The 15,846-nt window shown below is 48.6% G+C and overlaps 1 protein-coding gene across 1 annotated transcript in view; it reads right to left on the bottom strand.

Moving 5' to 3' along the window:
• The window catches only part of CRACDL (CRACD like), a 79,703-nt gene extending 73,836 nt beyond the window's left edge, over nt 1-5,867 (bottom strand). Inside the window, exon 1 of the mRNA XM_072842673.1 lies at nt 5,536-5,867. Coding sequence (XP_072698774.1) covers nt 5,536-5,852 — 317 coding nt within the window. The 5' untranslated portion in view covers nt 5,853-5,867. The remainder of the gene's footprint in view (nt 1-5,535) is intronic.
• Nucleotides 5,868-15,846: the final 9,979 nt, after the last annotated feature.

Here is a 15,846-nt window from a genome sequence, read left to right as displayed (position 1 = left end):
GTTTGTAAGCGAGTCAACAAGTATCTTATGGAAGATCACCAACACCATTTCTGAAATTTACGTAACAGTTGATTTCTTGGTATTCCGAATCCTTGTAAATGGGTGACTTGATCTGCTACTTAGCTGGAAATGCATACAGCGCAGTGTATATACATAGACACCCACATGTGAACCTGTGCTCACACATGAAGCCTAAGCCTACATGAATACTCCTCAATAAAACTTATGTCTCAGACTGTGATGCACGACAGCTCCTGCAGGAGGAACCCGTTTTTACACAACCAGAAGTGGAGGTTTTCATATGAGATTTGAGGAACATTAGTTTAGACATTCTCAGGTTATTCAACTAAAAAAAATTATATTAGAGACTTTAACAAAACTATTACTTCAAAAATAGGTAGGCATAAGAGCTTCAAACTTTGCAACCTTAATTTAGATATTGTATTTGCATAATTCTTGGGAAAATAGGATATAAATTCACTCTAATGCTGGGGATATCTTGCCAAGAGGGTATGTAACTTAGAAACTTTTCCATCTTGGAGAGAGAGCTGTGCCCTGTGCTGACTGCTGCACATACACCTGACAAATGGGCCACTGGAACCCAGGGCACAGAGAAGCTTTACCAGGGCTGGGCCATATTTAATGTCATCAGTTTACTGAGATGATAAACTCTCCATTTTTAAAAGATTTTATTTATTTGAGAAAGGCAGAGAAAGAGAGAGAGCACATGAGTGCACAGGAGCAGGGGTAGGGGCAGAGGGAGAGGGAGAAGCAGGCTCCTCACTGAGCAGGGAGCCCAACACAGGCTGGCCCCAGGACCCTGGGATCATGACCTGAGCCAAAGGCAGCCAGTTAACTGACTGAGACACTTGGGCAGCCCCGTAAACTCCCTTTTCAAATGCATGTATATCAAAAAGTAAGAACGTGAAGAAAGCTCTCACAGCTTAATTTATCTAGGATGTTACATATGTGATTGGCATTTCTGCAGCACGGCAGATGCAGAGCTGAGATTTTTTTCCTTTTAGTAGGAAGTCATGCTCCAAGGGCTATTAATAAGGAGACATAACACCACCCCTCATTCTGGCCCACTCAAAATAGGCAGACTCAGGCACTGAGGTTGAGTAATTATCAGTAAAAAGATTTTTATGAAATAAGAACAATGATGAGGACTTCCACGGACAGGGCTTTACACAGTACAAAGGAACCCTAAAATGCTGGGCTACTGTCCCATTGTAACAAAAGCAGAGAGGGAGGCTCAGCCAGGTGGACCATCTGCCCCCAAGCCCCCAAGCATCCCCCACATTGCCAAGATGTGTGCAGCTGAAGGGGCACCATCTACATGCCAACACCGTCCAACCAGCCCAAGTGATGTGCAGAGGTGACAATCACCTGGATGGACAGGGGCTGCCTTACTGGAAATCTTTCCATCTGGTGAATGAGACGTGCGACTCTTTTATCCTGATCAAATGAATTTAAGTCATGCCACTGCTCTACTTCCCTGTGTACCCCCGTGACAGGTCAAACGCACTGAGAACTGCACACCTTCAGAGGATGAGGGCAGCGGGGCAGCGGGGCATCTGCCACAGCTCAGTCTGTAAGCCCCTGGTGCTGGGTCTTTGAGCACAGCAATAATTCTAATTTCACTCTGAGCTCTGCTTTCTTCCCGTCACCCAAAGTGTACACACTGTGCCATGTGGACCCAAGCTTCAGGCGTGGCACATTAAGAGTAAAATGCTCTGTATTGGGACACCTGGGTGGCTCAGTGATTGAGCATCTGCCTTTGGCTCAGGGCGTGATCCCGGAGTCCTGGGATCAAGTTCTGAATTGGGCTCCCCACAGGGAGCCTGCTTCTCCCCTGCCAATGTCTCTGCCTCTCTCTCTGTGTCTCTCATGAATAAATAAAATCTCTAAAAAGAAAAAAATGCTCTGTGTTGCCAATCCTCTTCCCCTCTGCCTTTCTCTTCCTTTCATTCCCCCAACCCCACTTCCGCTCCCTGTTCCCCTCGCAATATATGCATGTGTCACAAAGAAATTCATTATTTTGTCCCAGAATCCACACAATCCAAGGAGATAAATTAATGTCTGTAATGAAGGAGGTCAGAAACATACTAGAAAACCTGGCAATAGATGCTGAAGGTCTATTCTTTTGCCCCAGGGGACGGCAGCTGTGGTGCACACACATGCACGCGCGCGTGCGCGCACACACACACACACACACACACACACCTGCGTCTCTCTGTGCTCAGAAGCCCACCTTGGCTCAGGCCTGAGGCGCTGCTAAAAGGAAGCCACCCTGTGGATGCTGAGTAAGCCTCCCACACTTCCATCCTGCTGGGGACCAGCAGCAGGCAGAAGAGAGGGCCTTCCCCGTCCATCCCCCACATCCTGCAGTGGCTTAGGGCCCTTGAGATGCCACTGGGTGCTGATCCAGAGCCTTCTTCCCTATCTCCCCAAGCAGTCTCACTGGGCCTGGACACCAGGGAGTGGGGCCTCTGCCAACCACAGCCACTCCTGAGGCCCTCACAAGCCCCCAGTGCAGGTGTGAAGACCCAGCAGTAAAAGCAAAGAAACACATGCACTGCTGCTTTCTCTCCGAGTCTGGAAGGCCAGGGGTGACACTGCAGGAAGTTGGTCTGGAGCTGGCACCTGCCTCCCTCTAAGTGGAGTCACTGCCAGCTTGCTAAGGATGAAAAATAACAAACCTGGGCTTTGTTTCCCTGGGGTCGCCACAGGCGGGCAAAGGACAATGACAGGATAAGGTTGCCTTTTCCATCTGGGTAGGGGCTGATCCCAGGAAGAAATGAGAACCAATGCTGAAAAAATTCCAAGCAGATTCTGAGCCTAACACAGCCAAATCCGATGCCTCCCTCTCGTTCCAGCACCAGGAACACACGGCACGGCCTGTCCCCCTTGAAGCGTGTCTGCAGAGCGAGGGGCCACCGTTGGGGACATATTCGTCTCTGCCACCCAACATGTGCTCCTTAGCTCTGCGTTTCTCTGTTCTTTGTTCTTAAAAACCCATCATGTTATCCCAGGTTCATAACAGGTTTTGTGAACTGTTTTCCAAATGCTTGTGTTACCGGGCACCGGCTCACCCCACTCCCTGTGTGGCAGTGACAGGACTCCCAGCGCTCCTGCTCGGGACCACACCTGGCAGGTGCACAGACCACACCACGGGGGAAATCACCTGCTTGGGGAGGCTTTCTGGCCTTTCCCCAGCACAAAGCTGGCCTCCCCAGGTGATGTCCTCTCTGACATCTGCAGCTGAGCCACTTATGAGTGACAGACACTGGCGGCAACCTAGCTTCACAACGTCGCCTGCCTTGAGTTTGTCCAATGTCTAAAGACTGCTAACCAGGATGGTCAGCGGTTTCCAGGCAACATCTGGAGGGCTGGCAGAAGGCTCTAGAGAACAAAGTGTGATTCTGGATTATCACTGAAACCAAGCAGCAAGGGGGCAGCAACGGTGGCAGGGGTGAGACAGTGACTTCTGAAGATGTTTCTAAGAAAATCCTAGCTTGCTTTTCTGTTTTCCAAAATGCATCTATATAAAATTCTAGTCAGATGGTTCACAATTTAAACAATAAAGCATGACCCGTGTATGTGATGGTGACAAAAGAAAGCAGTGACTTGGAAAATGATCACCAAGAGCTCTGAAGGTTTTTACACATTCTCGCTTTTGTGTGCTTTCGAGGCTGAAGGCCTGCTGCCTCGAGGCCAACAGGAGTCCACTGCTCAGGGTTCAGCTTTCTCCTGGAAAAGGGACAATAGGCTGGCAGGGTCGCCTGTATCCTGTAGGTGGTTCAGGGGCCCATGCAGTAGGTTAAACTACTGAAGGGTCAGGGTTAGGGTTAGTTGGGGCTGGGGTCTCGGAGATCCCAGCTAGCAGCACTCCCCCAGAGGCCCCAGCTGGTCAAACCCAGCCAGACCCACAGCAGCAACCCACTCCTGCTCGAGGCCAGCCTCCATCAGCCTCACGGAACTCTGAGCCCATGAACCTGCCCAATCGGGGTCACGGTGCTGGATGGCTCAGGGACCAAGAGGTACCCCGAGGAGCAGGAGAGGAAGATGCGCTCCAGCCTGCTTGCACAGGCACACACACCTCTGCACCCACTTCCAGTGTGTGCTCCATGGCACTGTTTGTACATCTTTAACCTCTGCTCAATTTCAAGAAAAATGTTCAGGAATTTTGTTTCTTTGGCTCTTTCTTTGCCCTTCTTTGCAGTGCCCAAACGACAAGGCCAATAACACCCCTGGTGCATTCCTATTATAATGGAGTCTATAAACCCCAACAGAAAATCTTTTATGCAAGGAAATCAAAGGGTTTTGCGTCAGGCCTCTGGGCTCATTTTACTCAGAGGGAAGAGAATAAAGCAGGTCCCAGGTCCCAGATGGTTTATACTCTCATTTAATGCTCACAAATCTCTCTGAATTAAACAGGATATCTCATCTCCTTTTTACAGGTGAGAAAACAGGATCAGAGAAGTTAAGCAACCGGTCCAAGACCACTGAGCCAGGAAGTGGAAAATGTGACACTCAAATCAGTCTGTACCTCACCCAAGTGTGAGCTCTCTCCCATGAGAGCAACTGCCTCCTAAGAAGTGCAGGCCAGGAGTCGGAGTGATGGTCAAGCTATATCCTCCTGGGCCTTACACTCTGGCAGCATGGATCAATAGCCTTCAAAATCTTTTCTGATCTGGTAATAGCACTTCTAAGAAATTTGTCTTGAGATGATATGGCAGCACCTTGGGAACGTTTCAAAGGCTCGTCAGCAGGAAACTGGTTACAGTGCTGCGACACTGCTATATGAGGGAACGCTAGCTAGTCACAAACAAGATTGTGTTACATGAAAATATCGATGGACACAGGAGAATGTCCACAGTTCACTGTGCTGGGGAGAAGTGGCCTAGAGCAGCACTTCCACATGTCATCCGAAGGCTTCCACCACAGATTTTGCTTCAATCTGGGGCAGGGCCTGAGAGTCTTGTATTTCTAACAAGTCCCCGGGTGATGCCAATGATGCTGTCCATGGGCCCTCCATTGACAAACACTGTGCTATAAAAGTGTGTGCAGTAAAACCCATTATTTGTTTAAAGTCTCTGGATGCTTAAGAGGAATATGGAAGGACCACAAAAAGATGTGACCTGCAGTTATGTCTGGGCCACAGAATTATATGTATTTAAAGCTTTTCTTTTGCGCTTTTCAAGGTTTTTGCAATTTTTCTGATTGAAACTGTATGTTGGTTCATAATCAGGAGAAGTTCCGATAGTTGCTTTTGAAGACAAGGCAGGGGCTGTAAGGAGCCCAGGACTTGGGGCCTGGGATCTGGAGTTGTGAGCTTCCCACTCTGAGTCTCGGTCTCCTGACTTGGCAGCCTGAGGAGGGGGCGCTGGAGCCGGGCCACTGGGAGTGGAAATTCCTGCCCAAGGCCAGGCACTCGCCAGGATCTTAGCTGCTTAGAACCAAGAGCTTATTTGTGAGAGGTCATTTCTGTCATTCCCAAGGCACTTTCACACTTACTCACCATGTCCCCACCTCATTTCTGTGTCAGAGCTGGAGGAGAAGCTACCATTGTGGAACCTCAGATCACCGAACAGCAATGAAGGCGAGCATCTCGGCCCAGGCTGCAAGGCACGTCCACGCGGGTTGGCCCACGGCGAGCCTCTGTCACAGGACACAGCTTCCCTTCTGGTTCCACTACCTCTCACGCCCTCTGGCAGGTCCCTCACACAGGGACCACCACACGGTGCTCTGACCTCCCCGCCCCCCCAAACTGGCCAGGGGCAGGGATGCAGAACCGAGGTCTCTGAGGGCCTCCCAGGAATCCAGCTGGGCAAGACCCCACACGACATGCCATGTAGCCTCTCTGTGCCTCTAGAGTAGCCCTCACACACTCTTGGGACTTTAAAAACATCACAACGTTCTTTTCCTCACATACCACTTGGAACATTCAGGCTGTTTAAACACCAATAGGAAAGATGGGTTCACTATTAATAAATTCTTTTCAGCCACAAAAGCAGTCAAACCAAACAATTAATGGCCCCACAGCTCAATTGAGCGTTTAAATGACTTAGAGTAGCTATTTACAAGCATCAGAAGTGAGTTCGGCAACTCCAAAATCTTCCCGTGCTTTGTGCTGTTCAGAGTTGACCTTCACAAAGAGGGAAGTGTCACGTTTGGGTCTGTTACTTGCTTACTATCCCAAAGTGGCGTTATAAAGAACCCAATGGCCATCATGAGTTACACCGATTTTAACTGAAACCAAAAACAAACAAGCAAACAAAACCCAAAACCCAACAACTACCCAGAAAGAGTAGCTGTAGATCATGTTGCCACGCTGACAATTTTTTCATGGTTCTGGCTGAACACACCTCTGTGGAAACCGCAAAATGACACCTGAGGGCAGGACCCGAGCTGAGAATCAGGAGGCTTTCTGCATAGGCTGCCAGGCACAAGTCCCTCTACCCTGAGCCACGTGGGGCTGGTCACCCTCAGCACATCCTGGCCCATCCTCCCAACTCCCAGGGATGCCAAGGTCTCTCTGCTCTGCTGAGGATGCTCCCTGCTATCTCTGACAGAGGGAAGAGGGCAAGGCCCCAGCCGACAGGGACAGCACAGGAAGGAAGAGAGCAAGCCCAGGAGAGTGAACTATTATCCTATTCATGCGACCAGCTGGCCGGCACTGGGCAGACTTTGCTTCAGGACCACGTGGCCTGAGAAGTGACACACAGACATAGATGGTTCTATGTGGGGCATCAAGAATTGCTGGAAATAACACACTGCGAAGGACTAACGGAATGGGTTTTGGCTGTGCTGACAGAAGTAAAGAGATGCAAGTATCTGCATGTATTAAAAAAAAAAAAAAAAAAGAAAGAAAGAAAAGAAAAAAGCAGGAACCAGGCAGCCAAGGAAATTACACATTTGTCCCTGATGGCCTGCACTTTGGAGATCTGATTACGTAGTGGCTGCAGCTGCCAAGGATTTGTCCTCTTGGGCATGCATGACACCTTTTGTCACCACACAATGTGGCCTGCTGGTCTGTTCACTTCCCTCTAGGTTGATTCTCAGATTTCCCATCAGCCAGCTTGATCCTGGGGGACGCCACAAGCCCAAAAACTAGCTTCCTGTTTTTGAAAGCAAAAGCCCAGAATGCTCCAGTGATCTCTTTGAATTGGAGAACATTCAGGTTTGGAGTTAGATGTGAAGATTTGAGGAAACTGTAAAATTACGGAAAACAAATTCTATATCTGGGCTTGTTTGCCTTTGGTTGTTTTTTGTTTTTGTTTTGTTTTGTTTTTTAATCATGTAAATATATAGGTAATACTATTTTAATGCCTTTACAGGTCTAAAATCGCCTTGCCAGTTTAGGTATTAAAATAGTAGCTCGTTTTTAAGTTACCTTAGAAAACAGTTTATTTAGACAAGCAGTACAAATGCACCACAGAACATAAATCTGTTAAATTACTTTTCACAGTTTTCTCATCCTGTTACAAGCTGCTGATGTTCCCTACTGAGCACGGCTTTGGCCCTGAGACGGTGAGCAGAGTAAGGGCCAGGCTATGCGGGATGCAGCTTTGTGTTCACAGCACCGTGGGCTCTGTTAGAACCCAATAAACAGTCACTGACTTACATGAATGTATTGGAAGTCTAATTTTTAAGGTTGTCAACTAACCACAGTTCCTGCTTTCTGTACGACTTCATTTTTATCATCACAAGGGAAGATAAGGTGCAGTGGCAACCCTGGGTACACTCACAGCCACTCTTCGATCACTTGCCCTTGACAGACATCAATAATCAACCACAGCATCTTCCTCAGATTGTTCCCCACACAGGCCTCCAGGAAGTCACGGCCAGCTGCCTGGGGGCAGCTACACTGTTGGCAGGAGTGGCAACAATCTATAGAATGGTTCTAGCTTGGCTCAACCACTAACTAGCTACTAAACCAGCTCAATGACTTGGAATGAATCATTGCCCTCTCTTGGCCTCAGTTTCAATTATGATATGAGTGGTTTGGACTCATATTGGATATCGAACAGACCATTAAATTACTTTTGAAAAATAAAGGTCTGTAAAATTGGCACAAGTTTCTTTTTCTGTGAAGATGTGCCAGTCAGCCAACACATAAAATATGTTTGAGCTGAGGACAACGTATATTGAAAATATATTTTCAACATCAAGTTCTTGATGTATGGTGGTAATACCACTCTCCTGTCTGGCCCCATCTACCTTACCTCCCGCCTGCTCCCCCACAAACTCACTTGCAGCCACACTGGAGACTCTGCACACCTGCAGGGAACCCCTGCTCTTCACCTCCCACACTCATTAGCAACTTCTACCTCCACCCGGGGCCCTGGGAAATCTTTGTGCTTGCTGGGCACTGTGCATCTTTCCTTGGAGCGCCTGGCCGGTCACATCATTTCTTACACCGCTCTGCTCCCGGGCCTTGTGCTTCTCGAGGTCAGAGATGAGTTCTTTTCATCTCTATAGCCTTCAGGCCTACACATAGTAGGGGCCTGAGGTAGGTGTTCTGAAGGAGTGGGCCTCCCCACTGATGCATATAAAGTCCAAGGGCAGCATTCATCAGGTAATAAACTCGTATAGGTCTTTCACTTTGTTAACTTTCTTTGGAATGTCTAAGAAAAAAAATATTCTCAAATAGTTGATTTTATTTGAGCCATTTGGTAAGGTTCTCTGAAAAAGTGCTCCTGTGTGATTCACATGTGGGGGCTGGTGGGGTGTGACATAAATATCTTCCTATGTGGTAATCTGGAGACATCACGCTCGGAGAGCAAGGACATGGAGCAATATGAACGTACATTTGGCTGGCTATGTGAAGATACCTGATATTCCAAATTGTTGCAGCTTCTCTCTCTTTTGAAGACCTTGAAATAAGCAGCGAAGTCCCCATTTTCTGAACTATTTCCATGGAGTTGGGTGTAGTACACAGAGGTCTCACAGCATTTAGCAATTAATGACTTTTGCAGTCTCATGGGTCATAGCCAGCTTCCTCAGTCAGAATGAATTCTTTGAGGACAATACCAATAAATCTGGTTCTTTCTGTATATCCCAAGGTGCCAAGTGTGCAGCAGGTGCTTAGTCAATGCATAGTGAACACACTGCAACATATAAACCATGTAAGCCTCCTCTTGGCCAGGGTCTTCTGCAGACATGGCACCAAGCACAGTTCTAGAGTCATTATGGTAGAACTGCATACATTCTTTACTTGGCTGATGCACAGGAAAGTGACCACAGAAAGGCGGGTGTGTTGATCTGGCAAGACCTCGTGAATAAGTGAGAACACTGGGGATTTCTCAGATTCCACCTTCTAGTGAGCCAAGACCTGATGGTGATGGCAACTCACCATGTGCCAAGAATTGCTGTAAATATTTCATATACATTTACTCTTTAAATGTTGGCTGAATTGAGTACTAGGAGTGTTTTGTCCATTCCAGGCAACTGAGTTGTTAATCAAAGAAAGCGTCACCAGGTGGCAGTCGGCAAAAGCAGGAAATGCCAGCACAAGTATGGGGTGGAGGTGGGCTCCTGAGGTCCCTGCATCTGTGAGCCCACAGACCATGGGACTGCTGTTTCCGAGCACGTTTGCTGGGTGCCTGCTCCTAAGGCAGTAACAGGACTTCCAGGTCTCTGGCAGCAGATCAGGTGGTTGCACAGCTAGGAGACTCGCTTCTGTCCCCACCTAGTTTCTCTCCAAGGGCAAGGGCATTGCAGCAAGAAGCAACCCAGACTGCCTGATAGTCACTCTGGGCTCTGGAGAGCCCCCTCTCCGGAACTGTCTCTGGGAGCTACATCAGGTAACAACCTGGCCAAATCGACACATCCACTGCCATGCAAGGGAGAGATCCGCCTGTCCCTACTGACTGCCTCTGGGGACCAGCAGCCTCAGCATCACCTAGGAGCTGGTTAGTGGGACAGACTCTCAGGCTCCACCCAGACCTATGTACTCAAAACCCCCAATGGAACAAGATCCCCAGGTGATTCCTCTGCGTGTCAAAATTTGAGAATCACTGCATTAGGGTGGTTATTCCCAACTCTGGTTGCACATCACAATCACTTGGGGACGTTTTAAAGCTCCAGCCCATTTCTGGCAGTGTGACCCAGGTGTCAGTATTTTCTTAGTGATTTCAAATGTAGCCAGGGTGGAGAACCACTATCCCAGAGGTGAATCAAGACTTCTGAGAGCAGGGACACCTGGGTGGCTCAGTGCTTGAGCATCTGCCTTCAGCTTAGGTTGTAATCCCAGGGTCTTGGGATCAAGTCCTGCATCGATCTCCCTGCAGGGAGCCTGCTTCTCCCTCTGCCTATGTCTCTGCCTCTTTCTCATGAGTAAATAAATAAAATCTAAAAAAAAAAAAAAAAAAAGACCTCTTAATGCAGCCCTCATGTCATTAGGTGAGCCTGCAGGTGAGACACACAACCCCTGTGTAAGGACACAGTACTCTCCCACAAGGACAAGGAACTGCTCCAAGTCTAGTTCTTGCACCATCCAGGCAATTGAAGTGTTCACGGCCTCCAGCGTAGCCTGGTCCATGGCCTTGTGGTGGGAGTTGGGCACACGGCATCACTAGTTGGGGGAAGAGGGCTCTTCACATTGGTCCAGCCCTCTTCTGAGGTGCCTCTTACAATACAGGCTTAGGGCAGCCCAGAAGACTGACCCCTGCACCTCCCCCCCCCCCCACCCCACACACACACACTCATGGCTGGGCTGCACTCAGAAGGGCTGGAAAACCAGACTTCTGGAGGAAGGGACAGCCTGCTTTCCAGCCCCCAGGTGATAGCCAGGGAACACTTGGGGCAATGCATCTAAAGCACAAACTGGGGGTGGGGGGAGGGCACATGGCTCTGCACCCAAGGCCACAGCCTCCACTAGCTAAAGGGTTTTAAGTTCCAACAAAGGAAAATAGGACTGTGGCCTCTTAGGAACAGAAACCCATGCAGCAGGGGAAGGTGAAGACCATTCAGGCCGCATGCTATTTTCAAGTGGTTGGCAGGGGCAGCAATTCCACTCCTGGGCATGACTGAACACAGAGGTGCAGCAGGGATACAAACTGTGTGCGCTCATGGACTTAGTAAGAACCTACCGAAGTCTGATTCTTAATACATGGTGTGGCCCGAGGCAGGAGCTACAGCTATGGCCCAGGTCAACGTAGTTCCAGACCCTGGCAAGAGTGGCTGCTGCAGGGACAGGCACGAGACTTATTTCAGGCCAAAGAGAGACTCAGAGCTTTTATGGAACTGTATACAATGGAATATTACTCAGCTATTAGAAATGATAAATACCCACCATTTGCTTCAACGTGGATGGAACTGGAGGGTATTATGCTGAGTGAAGTAAGTCAGTCGGAGAAGGACAAACATTATATGTTCTCATTCATTTGGGGAATATAAATAATAGTGAAAGGGAAAATAAGGGAAGGGAGAAGAAATGTGTGGGAAATATCAGAAAGGGAGACAGAACGTAAAGACTGCTAACTCTGGGAAACGAACTAGGGGTGGTAGAAGGGGAGGAGGGCGGGGGGTGGGAGTGAATGGGTGACGGGCACTGGGTGTTATTCTGTATGTTAGTAAATTGAACACCAATAAAAATAAATAAATAAATAAATAAATAAATAAATAAATAAATAAATAAATAAATAAATAAAAAAAAGAAAGAAAATATTTGTCTGCTGGGACCGGAAGGATGTGAGCCTAGAGAGGAAAGAAGCACCAAGACATGAAGAGAGAAAAGCAAATGCACCCAGGTGCTCCGTGTAGAGTTCTGGATCCAGCTGTTCCTAAAGTCAGATTTCCATGGTGTTCCAGCTACATGAGCCGCAAAGTCGGCTGTCTTTTTAAATGACAGACAAGCCTTTGCAAGCCTTATTTACAAAAGAAAGAGTCCCAACTAATTCTCTGAGCAAACAGGGGCTGGATAAGTGATGTCAAACTATTTGAACCTCTGAAGTCACAGACAGTCTTCATTTGGCTCCACTTTTAGATCCGCAGGACAAGGGGGTTTGGTAGACTTTCAAGACAGCTGTACCAGGACAGGTTGGGACAAATGATAAAGCAGGTATCAGCAGACCGTGTTCCTTGTAGATCTGCATGGGGCAAAGGCATGACCCCTCTGTGTTAGGGTCATCAAAGAACAGCTCAGTCGCTGGCAGAATAAGCCAACTCTAAGCTCTGTGCATTCCCTGCATGTGCCCATTGCATCCTGATGGCTTCACCTCTTCCATCTGGTGGAAAACCATCTGGCGAAGGATGAAGGGCAAGGGCCTTAACAGTGACACAAACTTAGGTGGACCCAGGTAGTGGCAGCAAGATTCTTGGTTGGAAAAAGTCACAAAGGGGGTTTAGGAAAGCAAGGCTTATTGTGTCATGTGGCATCCTGAGCCCCAGTAGGAGCAGGGCAGCCGAATAACTCCTGTGTTATTTGGCAGGGGTGGCCTGGGGTAGAGCAGGCCACCAAACCCAAAGAGACGACAACAAGGAAAGCCTTGGTGCCAACTCACAGTGATTGGCACAGAAGATGGAGAATAGAGGTCTTGATGGGCCAAGCAGATATAACAGGGTGCCAGCACCAGCAGTATTTCTCCCATCCAGATACCAAGCACCACAGGCCACCTCTCAGAACACAGAACACAGATGCTATTCACGGTTGCTGAGGGCTGGGAGGAACACCACACTGGCTGAGACTGAGATCGGTGGCCAAGCACCCCTGGGAGCTCAAAGCAGAAAAGAAACTGAGTTGTAGGAAAAACAAGTTGTTTCTCAGGTGCAGACACTGGTGGCCTTGAGACCTGCACTTGGGAGCCCAGCCTGGGGCAGAAGCAGTTGCACACTGCTCCCACTGGCCCACAACACGTTGGGGGAGACTGCATTTGTACGATGCCAACACAACGTGCAACTTGCATGAAGAACCAGAGGTGATACAATTCGACATCGAAATAGAGAGAGGAGCACTTGTTGTGGTGAGCACCGCGTGACGTATGGAAGTGGTGAAAGGCTATACTGTGCACCTGAAACTAATACTACACTGTATGCCAAGTGGAATTAAAATAAGAACTTTTTAAAAAAATCCACAAAAAAAATAGAGGGAAAAAGCTGGGCCTGAGTAGAACAGAAAGAGCACCAAGGCGCTGTCTGCACTGGAGTCCTGGCTGTCACTTTCCCAGCCTGGCCTCAGTTTCTCAGTTCTCACAAGAACTGTCACACAGGCTGTTGTGAAGGACAGAACGAGGTGATGTAATGCACAGAGGAAGTATGGGAGCTAATGGGAGGGATCACTGCTCACTGTTATTTTTGGCATCTCTCAGAATGCAGCACATGGGCGCCCACCCACACCACCTCCACACACAAGGCCTGCTCTGGCTGTCCCGTCCCTAAGTCCCTGGGATGTGGAAATAGTGCCGCCCACGGGAGATGATCTGTGGCTGGGGAGCAGCCCGTGCGGGGAGGGAAGGGTGGTGACCCCACGGGTGCAGGATGGAGACAGGGTGTCTGTGTCACAGGGTGCACAGGGTGCACCTGGAGACACAGGCCAGCAGAGGGCGTGAGGGGACCCACGGGGCAGGAGCTGGTGCTCGGCAGCAGACACCTGCCTGCCGCCGCCTGCCAGGGACTGAGCAGCACTGAAGGGGGCGAGCGTGCAGCGGCAGCAAATTCCCTGCACCAGCCAGAGGACAGAGGCCGCAGAGCTCACAGAGCTAGGCGTGGGGCTCAGCGCAGACGGACAGGGCACCACAACGGCTAGCCGGAGCCAGGGACCCATCACAACCTCATGTGCTGGCCTTAAGCGAAGAAATGTGCAGGGTTGGAAGCAGGGGGAAGGGATGTAAGGTGGGAGGTGACCTGAATGCCACCCTCTCCCACAATGACTGACAGCCAGCTTGCCTGGCCACACCACCAGGACAGCCCTGCCTCTTCAGTGCAGCTGAGGAAAGAACAAAGCAGGGATGATACTCTGATCCCCACCTGCAGGCACTTGAAAAATGGGAGGGTGAACCTGAGCTTTCTAGAGACTGGTTGCCCAGTCCTCAAACCCCAGAAACAAGAGACCATAGAGTTGGCTTCACCTCACAAGGAGGATAGTGAGACGGCTCCTGGCACAGAAAGGCACAAGAGGGTGGGAAGGGTGTCTGTGTCCATTAGGCATCTGTCCTACAGGAGCATCAGAAGGAAGCTGAAGCCCTAGAACAGGGGCTGCACTTTACGGAGATGATTCCATCAAGACAGTCACTGAAATCCGTCGCTGGACAGTGAATTCAGTGACTGAATTCTCCAGCAACTGGATGAAAGGGCTCAGTTAGCATGGCGTCTTACCTCCAGACTAGGATATCATCACCCTACACACCAGGGATGTAAAGGCCTTCAATTCCATGCTAAGGAGCTGCTAAACCGGGGATCCCTGGGTGGCGCAGCGGTTTGGCGCCTGCCTTTGGCCCAAGGCGTGATCCTGGAGACCCGGGATCGAATCCCACGTCAGGCTCCCTGCATGGAGCCTGCTTCTCCCTCTGCCTGTGTCTCTGCCTCTCTCTCTCTCTCTCTCTCTCTGTGACTATAATGAATAAATAAATAAAATCTTAAAAAAAATCTTAAAAAAAAAAAAAAAAAAAAAAAGAGGAGCTGCTAAACCCCGATGATGGTGGGAAGAACTGCCTTTTTTTATTGTGGTAAAACATGTATCAGGTGCATTTTTTTTGTTTCTTAGCAAAAATAAAAGCCAAAAGCCACAGTGATGCTATGGGAAGAATATTTACAGTTCAGAATCAAATAATGACTACAAAAATATGACTGACAGTGTGATAAGAGTTACAAAAAGTTATCTCAGTGAAGCTGCATTAGGAAGAACTGGAAATGCAGATGAAGATAGGGCCTTTAGAAGCTCAGAATTTGGGACGCCTGGGTGGCTCAGTCGGTTAAGCCTCTGCCTTCGTTTGGCTCAGGTCATGATCGCGTGGTAAGACACAGAGGGGCAGAGGGAGAAGCAGACTGCCCGCTGAGCAGGGAGCCTGATGCAAGTTTCTCTCCCTCCCAGGACCTGGAAATCATGAGCTGAGCTGAAGGCAGACACTTAACTGAGCCACCCAGGAGCCCCTCAAAATACTTCTAATAATAAAAGTGTAAGCAGGTGATATTAATAAAAATGGTGGACTAAGGGCCTCCAAAAAAAATCTTTCATCTATAAAAGCAACGAGCAAACCGGGGGGGCGGGGGGGGAGTTAGAATCAACTTTGTCACAACTCTGGCTATTAACCAAAGGCTTGCAGCACTCCAGGAAGCATTAATCAAGAGACACAGCTAAATCTTAGTATGAAGTGAGCATTTTAACCTGCCTTATTCCAACCCTCTGCCCTCGAGCTCCATGGTAGCCTTGAAAGCCAACAGCGTCACAATTACTCTGTAAATCAGTAGTCTGGCAGTCACTAGATGGGGGAGAACCAAGTTGAACTTCAAGGCTCTGTTCCCAGAGAACTGTCATTCTACCCTTCTGGTGGCTCCCTGGAAAACCCTAATCTATCCTGAGTCAGAGCTCCCTCAGTGTGAAAAGCCTTTTCTCTTCCACTGAGGTATTTGTTGAAAACAATTAAAGGCAAATATTTACATTAAATTAAGATGCATTAAATGGTTCAAATAAAAGAGACTGACAGGATACATTTTTTTAATGCTCCAAATATATGCTGTCTATAAGAGACACAATTTAAGTTCAAAGACACAAATAAGTTGAAAGTGACAGGATGGAAAAAAGATATGCCATGCAAACAACTAAAACAGCTGGGGTAGCTCTACTAATACCAGACAAAACCGACTCCAAGACAAAAATTACTAGAGACAATGTAGGAAATT

This window comes from Canis lupus, chromosome 11 (assembly GCF_048164855.1).
Source record: "Canis lupus baileyi chromosome 11, mCanLup2.hap1, whole genome shotgun sequence".
Taxonomy (NCBI): domain Eukaryota; kingdom Metazoa; phylum Chordata; class Mammalia; order Carnivora; family Canidae; genus Canis; species Canis lupus.
This window is presented reverse-complemented; position numbering and strand designations above follow the sequence as displayed.